This window comes from Opisthocomus hoazin, chromosome Z, assembly GCF_030867145.1.
Source record: "Opisthocomus hoazin isolate bOpiHoa1 chromosome Z, bOpiHoa1.hap1, whole genome shotgun sequence".
Classification (NCBI taxonomy): Eukaryota; Metazoa; Chordata; class Aves; order Opisthocomiformes; family Opisthocomidae; genus Opisthocomus; species Opisthocomus hoazin.
Window position 1 is genome coordinate 78,404,161 of NC_134454.1, and position 6,583 is coordinate 78,410,743.

At 51.1% G+C, this 6,583-nt stretch overlaps 1 protein-coding gene across 1 annotated transcript; it reads right to left on the reverse strand.

The window, feature by feature from the left end:
• Positions 1-638: 638 nt before the first annotated feature.
• PMAIP1 (phorbol-12-myristate-13-acetate-induced protein 1) lies at positions 639-3,731 on the reverse strand. Its single transcript, XM_075410749.1, has 3 exons — positions 3,656-3,731; positions 3,430-3,538; positions 639-3,298 (listed from the first exon to the last, which is right to left on the reverse strand). The coding sequence occupies exons 1-3, from the start codon at positions 3,705-3,707 to the stop codon at positions 3,271-3,273; spliced, it is 189 nt and encodes a 62-aa protein (XP_075266864.1). The 5' UTR covers positions 3,708-3,731; the 3' UTR covers positions 639-3,270.
• Between the last annotated feature and the right edge of the window lie 2,852 nt (positions 3,732-6,583).

Consider the following 6,583-nt stretch of genomic DNA (forward strand, 5'->3'; position numbering starts at 1 on the left):
TGAAGCTGCAGAGAAGTAGGAGGATGAGTCAGGGGGAAGCCTGCTGACGTGCATGGCATAGCTGGTGAGGATCTTGCGCTTTTCTCTCCACAGACACGTTTTTGGGTGCCAGCTTTAGGGAGGAACAATAAGCTCTGCACTACCCCTTGCTATTCCCTTGCAGTAAGCAGTATCATTTCCCCCCTTTCCAAAACTCCAGCTTTGGAGAAAGTAAAAATCTGACCTTGGCGATATGCTGTATTTCTTTCTGCCTGCATCCACGTCCAAACCCTTAACTTGGATGTCTGTCCTCCACTGATCCCCAGGCACCCTCATCCTCAAAGCTGTAACACCTCTGGTAGAGGTAACGGAGGCCTTGACACCACCCAACTATTCTGCAGGCAGTAGTTACTAGAAAATGATAGCTTAGGTGTCTCAGTTTCCTATTTTGAAGTTCAACGATACGGTTATGTCTTGTTCCTCTTAAAGGCAGCAGTAAAAGCCTGATCTCCCAATGCGTGCCTACCAGCACTGTGCTGTTGCCCTAGTGTGTGCCTGCTGACTTGGAAGTATGGAAGGAATTTGTATAGTAAGATCACGCATCCAGAATTTGAAAAAACACTCCGCCAGTTAGGACAACAATGACTCATTTTTCTCGCAAACGCTTTGTATTTATTGTCTCAGCAAGAATTCAAGACATAAATACATGGGGCATACAGCAAAATGTCTGGCCCATATCCAGGACAGGCCTTGAGAAAAACAAACTCGTGTTGACACAGCCATATAGCAGATCCTTTCCAGCACTAACAAAAGGAATCCTAGGGAGGAGATCAGCAAGCACTCACTCATACACTGGCACTGATCGCTTGGATCTAGGTCTCTTTCCTGAGCTCCCGGTGAACGCTAGCGCTTTTGACAATGCTCAGAGAAATGTAAAAGTGTTTCACAAAAAGCAGATAGTCCTTGCAGATTTAGACAGAAAAATCCTGTGCTAATATTTAACACAGGTATCCCCATGACAATGCATTTATCAGAATACTTTCTTTGCATAACCTTCATGTGTGCTACAGCCCGAAAAACTGGGCAGGCTCTATGAAGCCCACACCTCGTTCCCTACTGAATTTCAAAGCAGCATACATTGAGCAGAACACTTCTATTCAAATACATTTCAGCAACTAATGCGAATGCTAACGCTGAATTTTCCTGAGAGTCCTAGACAGGCACGATCATTGTTTAGTGTCCTTGATGAAGACTCCGAGACTCCAGCAAGCCCAGGACTTGCAGTGGGAGCCCTTCTGTTGAAGCCGGGGCTGCCTCCGACAGACAGCTTTGCCGAGTTGCACGCGGCGCTAGCCTGGGAGCTGGTGTTCAGCCGAACAGAAACTCTTTGCATTTACTTTTTAATACCTGAAAAACCGACCTCTGTACACGTCAGCAAAAACACGTTACTTTGCAGTACTGAGTAACAACTGTTCTTCAAATGTTATGTCCTCACTGAAAAGGTATTACCTGGCTTGGGAGGAGGAGGGAACCATGCATGTGGCTCAAGCCAACAGCAAATCTCCCAGTAACACCACTGGGACGGGGTTAAGTTCTCCATGAGAAAAGCAGGCAAAGTCAGTCAGCTTCTGCTTAGCAAAATCAGTGACAAGTAACAGACATACACAGCTGGGTGTGACAGAGCGACCACAGCTATGTAATGACAATTTTGCAAAGGCAGAAGAGCTAACCGAGAAATTAATTGGAACTACAAACAAGAAGTCACTACGAGGCAGGAAAAAATGTAATTTGAACAGACCCAGAATTCAGCAAGTGCAAATATCCAGCCTTATACAATGCAAATGTACTGACACACAAGGTTAATTAAGAGAAGGAGCTCTGACCATTGACCTAAGAGACAGCTACAAAACATGATAAGCGTCAGCCATTTTCTTGCTAGCTTACACCCATGAAAAAATACTGTTTGGGATCGTGTCTGACACGAATTGACTAGCAGAGCTACTGTTTGCCCTGAGAGCGATCAGCGTGCTTAATTCAGCTCCTCCGAAGCCAGCCAAGGGTAACAACCCCTCAGTGAGACAGGCGTAATGCACCACCATCCACTGGATGTGTTACAGCGGCTTCATCATTCTGGAACCGAAATGAGGTTGACACGAAATGAAATGGAAATAAAGTACAAGGGAAGAACCTTCACTTGCAAGTATAGTTAAACATCCAGATATCCAAGGCTACTTTCCTGTACTGACTGTAACATTCAATTATATCAATATTATTTCTTCAAAGAGAGGTAGTTGCTTTCTTTGAATAAATAACATTCTCAGGAAAACCTGAGATCCAGCTCGGATTCAACTTTAAGATCTATGTCTACTGAAGAGTTATTTTGTTACTTATAAAGACACAGCACTATTGTACTGTTCTCAAGAAATTCTTTGTAATGTTGAAAGAATCCTTCCACCAAATACATATAACTCAGTATCTGTATTTGTGTAACATATATTCATATATATATATCTTATATAATGCTATACTAAAGTATGCTCCCCTCTGTGTTGCATGACGTATTTCCTTTATTATCACAAAACATTATGCTTTCTTGTAGTTAATATAATGTATTTTATGTTGTGTTTTGAACATTTTTCATAATATTTTTTGAGCCTAACAAGTAGCATTCAATTAATAGTTCTGTGAAATACTCATTTCATACGCACAGGGTGCACATATTTATATTTTTTATATATATAATATATATATGCAAGTATATATACATATATATATAATACAGACTAGAACTAAGCAATATCATGTTAATTCATAGAATTGTAATTTCTAGACCACAAATCGACAACCTGTAACAAATAACCTTTCAATAAAGATAGCGGTTTACTCAACAAATGAAATAATCCCACCACCAGATCCCCATCCAGCAGAATCCACGCTTTAGAAAACACGAGTAGTCAGAAACAGAGCAACTGGCTTTTGCCTTGTGATACACGATCCCGAGTTCCAGGACAACTGACACTTTTTTTGGGGTGGGGGGGGGGGGAGGGGTGTCTTTCCAAAGGTGGTCCAAGATCCGTGGTGAAACGTAGCTGTGGGACACGAGGACCAGAGGACAACTGGGGAAACCAGGCCCCTGGAAGTCTTCTCAGGCCAGGCTGAAGGGCAAGTTCTGTCTTGCCCCAAGTCTCCCCACAGCACGGTGGTGCATGGCACGGTGACGGGCACTGCCCATTGCTATCTTTCCTTTTTCCACCCGGAAAAATTCGTGCGCCAATATTGCCGTAGCATTCTTCAGAGAAACCATATTGCGACCGCCGTCCTACGGGCACCAAAACACAATGCAAAGAGCTTTCTCCATCTCCCAGCGCCAGCAGAGTCCCTCGTTCCGAACCCGCGAAAGCCAAGGCCTTCTCCCCGCTCCTCAGCGCGCCGTCTCCGAGGGCAGCTCACCTCTCCGGGCAGAACAGCTTCGCCAGCAGGTTCAGGATCTTCTGCCGCAGGTCCCACTTGTCGCCGATCCTGCGCAGCTGCAGCGCGCACTCCGCCACCGCCTCCCGCTCTGCGGGGCAGACGCACGGCCGTCACCACCGCACCGCACCGCACCGCACCCCCCAGCCACCCCACCTGACACCCCCGGGCCCCCGCGCCTCACCCCGCTCCCTCCACCCTCCCCTACCTGCGGGAGCGGCGGGCGGCGCGGCCTTGCGCAGGGTCCTGCCGGGCATCATCGCGGCAGCGGGGCACGGCGCGGGGCGGCGCGGCTCGGGAGTGCGGGACAGCGGGGCGGAGCGCGGCCCTAAGAGCGGGGCGGCGCGCGGCGGGGATTTCCCCGCGCTGTGACGTTTCGAAACGGCGCGGGGATCCCGCCCACCGGCCCCCCCCCTCCCCCCCGCTCGTGGCGGCTGGCGGGCAGGCGGCCGCGCGCCGGGGCGCGCCGCGGGCAGCGCGGGGACCGCCCCCCCCCCTCCCCCGCACAGCGGCTCCGGTGCGGGTCGGAGGGGAATGGCGGGAGGGGGAGGGGGACGGAGAGACGGGGCGTGCTGGGGGGGAAGAGGTGGGGAGATGGAAGGGGAGATGGAGGCGTGGGGTGGGCTCATGGTGGGCATGGAGGAAGGGTGGAGGGATGGGGTGGGCTTTGGGAAGGGGAGATGGAGGTGTGGGTGGGTTCCTGGTGGGCCTGGAGATGTGGAGGGATGGGGTGGGCTTTGGGAAGGGGAGATGGAGGCGTGGGGTGGGTTCCTGGTGGGCCTGGAGGTGTGGAGGGATGAAGTGGGCTTTGGGATGGGGAGATAGAGGTGTGGGGTGGGTTCCTGGTGAGCCTGGAAAGGTGGAGGGATGGGGTTGGCATCTGCTGGGCAAGAAGAGGCGGAGGGTTGGGGTGTGCTTGCACTAAGCAAGGGGAGGTGGGAGGGTGACCTGTGCTTGGGGCGGTCCAGGGGAGGTGGAAAGGGTCCTGCTCACACTGAGGAAGAAGATGTAGAGGGATAGGGTGTGCCTGGACAGGCAGAAGCAAGGGATGAGGTGTGCTTGTGGTGGGCAAGAAGACACGGAGGGATGGGTCTGCTCGTTTTTAACCAGGAGATGCTGCTGGCACAGCACTGTGTTGTTAAAGAAGGTGATGGCAACCCTGGCCTTGACCAAGCCATAGGGAAACCAGCGGGCGCGTACCATGGCTGCCCTCGTGTTGCTGGGTTGTCCCTGCGGCAGCACAGTGCCCGCACGGTGTGCTGCTGGCTGGCACACACCGGGGCACGCTTACCTGCGCTTGCTGCAATTTCAGATGTTGCTTTTTACAAGAAACAAGAGCTGGAATTTTAAAGTCTCCCTCTTGACTTTGTGATTGTTGTGCAGCGTTGGGAGAGCTGCCAGTGATATATGAGTCACTCATCTGCCTCCTGTCTCTCAGAGTTGATATTTGGTGTGGTGGCACATGGGATGGACGTTTGTTTTCAGGGGGAAATGAAAACAGCGTGACGTGAAGCACAGATGGGCCAGACATAACAAAGAACTGATCTGTGGCTAAAAGCCAGTAAGTGCCCACCTCTCCCGCCAAAACACAGCTTCAAGAAGGAACAGATGTCATGGTGTAATACAGACCCACAAGGAATTGTCTAGAAGCTCCTTCCTGTGGGACAGGAGCCTCTGAAGTCGAGTGTCTAGAAACGCTGATGACTTTGAAGTCTGTTGGGAGACATTCACCAGCTCAGCTCAGAAACTCTTTCCCCTGCGTGCTTCCTGGAAGTGGTGGCACACCTGAAGCAGGGCTGGGAAGACGTTGTAGACATGGTGCTTAGGGACACGGTTTAGTGGTGGACTTGGCAGACTTGGCAGTGCTAGGTTTACAGTTGGACTCGATGATCTTGAATATCTTTTCCAACCTGAATGATGCCGTGATTCTATGATTCTCGCCCTGCACAGGAGACCTCAGCCTCGTTGGTGCCTGGCAGAAGGCAGCGGGCATGGCGGTGCAGCAGGGCTGGCCTGTGGGAGAGGAGGCAGTGCCTGCTTGCAGACAGGACATTTCCCAGGGCGGGATGTCTGAAGGAAGGTTAGAGCTGGATGAGGCTTTTGCGTGGCCGTTCGCAAGATGGTGGCTGGGTGCTGGCTGCGGCGACATCCCGCAGTGTGCTCCGTCAGGTGGGGACCTGGTGTCGGAGCAGTTTAGGTTGGCCACAGAGGAGTTTCTGATGCTCGCACCTTCATCCCTCGTCCTTTGGTATAGAACCTGTATGGCATATAGGCTAATTTCTTTGACCTGATGTCTTTAGGGTCTTTTCCCAGCTGTGTGAACACCCCTGTTTGTAACACAGTCCGGTTCAGGGAGAGCTGCCCTTCGGCAGCATCATTCCTGTTACATAAGAAACTTTTTCTTCAAAACAAGTCTGCTGGGTTTTTGGTGGCAGGAAGGCGGGTAAACAGCTGAGGAGCCTGTCCGGCTGCGTGACGTGTCATCCCTCACGGCGGAGGTGCTGTGGTCTGCAGCATGTGGTGCCCGGGGATGCATCTCACGGCCATAGCCCAATGGCTACTGCATAAATCATGGCAGCCCCTCCAGGACGCCAGCACGGGGAGGGGAGGACACAGGGTGCTCCCTGAGACCCTGGCGTGCCCCCCGTGCTCTCAGCACTCAGCAGTCCCAAATGCAGGGAAAATGCTCACAAACTCAGGCCCCAGGGGAGAGGGACACAACACTGGTCCCTTGTGCTGCTGGGCGCATGCGTTATTTTGCTTATTTATTTTGCTCATTTATTTTGCTCATTTAGGCAGAGCCAGGGATGACTTGGGGCTTGTTCTTCTTTGTGAATTTGGAGACAGATCTAATACTTCGGCAAATTATTTAAATGACTGTGCCTCCAGTGAGGCAAGAACCAAAGGAACCTGTCCTGCTTAGCAACACTTCCTCTCCCAAAAGGGGGACGATCTTGAAGGGCAACTTCTCTCTGTATCTCTGCAGCACCACAAAGAGATGGGCTCTTCTTCTGGGCATATGTGGGAGAGGAGACGCTTTCTGATCTGGGCAGCTGGGTACAAACCAATAGGATAGTACACGTGCAGGCATTCGATTATTGTCTTTATTTTATTTTAAAATAGTGGTAGGGTAATA

Coding starts and splice junctions, on each gene's coding strand:
- PMAIP1 (XM_075410749.1), bottom strand. CDS start 3,707: ATGATGCCCGGCAGGACCCTGCGCAAGGCCGCGCCGCCCGCCGCTCCC. Junction 3,539..3,655: donor GCCGCCCGCCGCTCCCGCAG/GTAGGGGAGGGT, acceptor TCTGCCCCGCAG/AGCGGGAGGCGGTGGCGGAG. Junction 3,299..3,429: donor AAGCTGTTCTGCCCGGAGAG/GTGAGCTGCCCT, acceptor TGGTGCCCGTAG/GACGGCGGTCGCAATATGGT.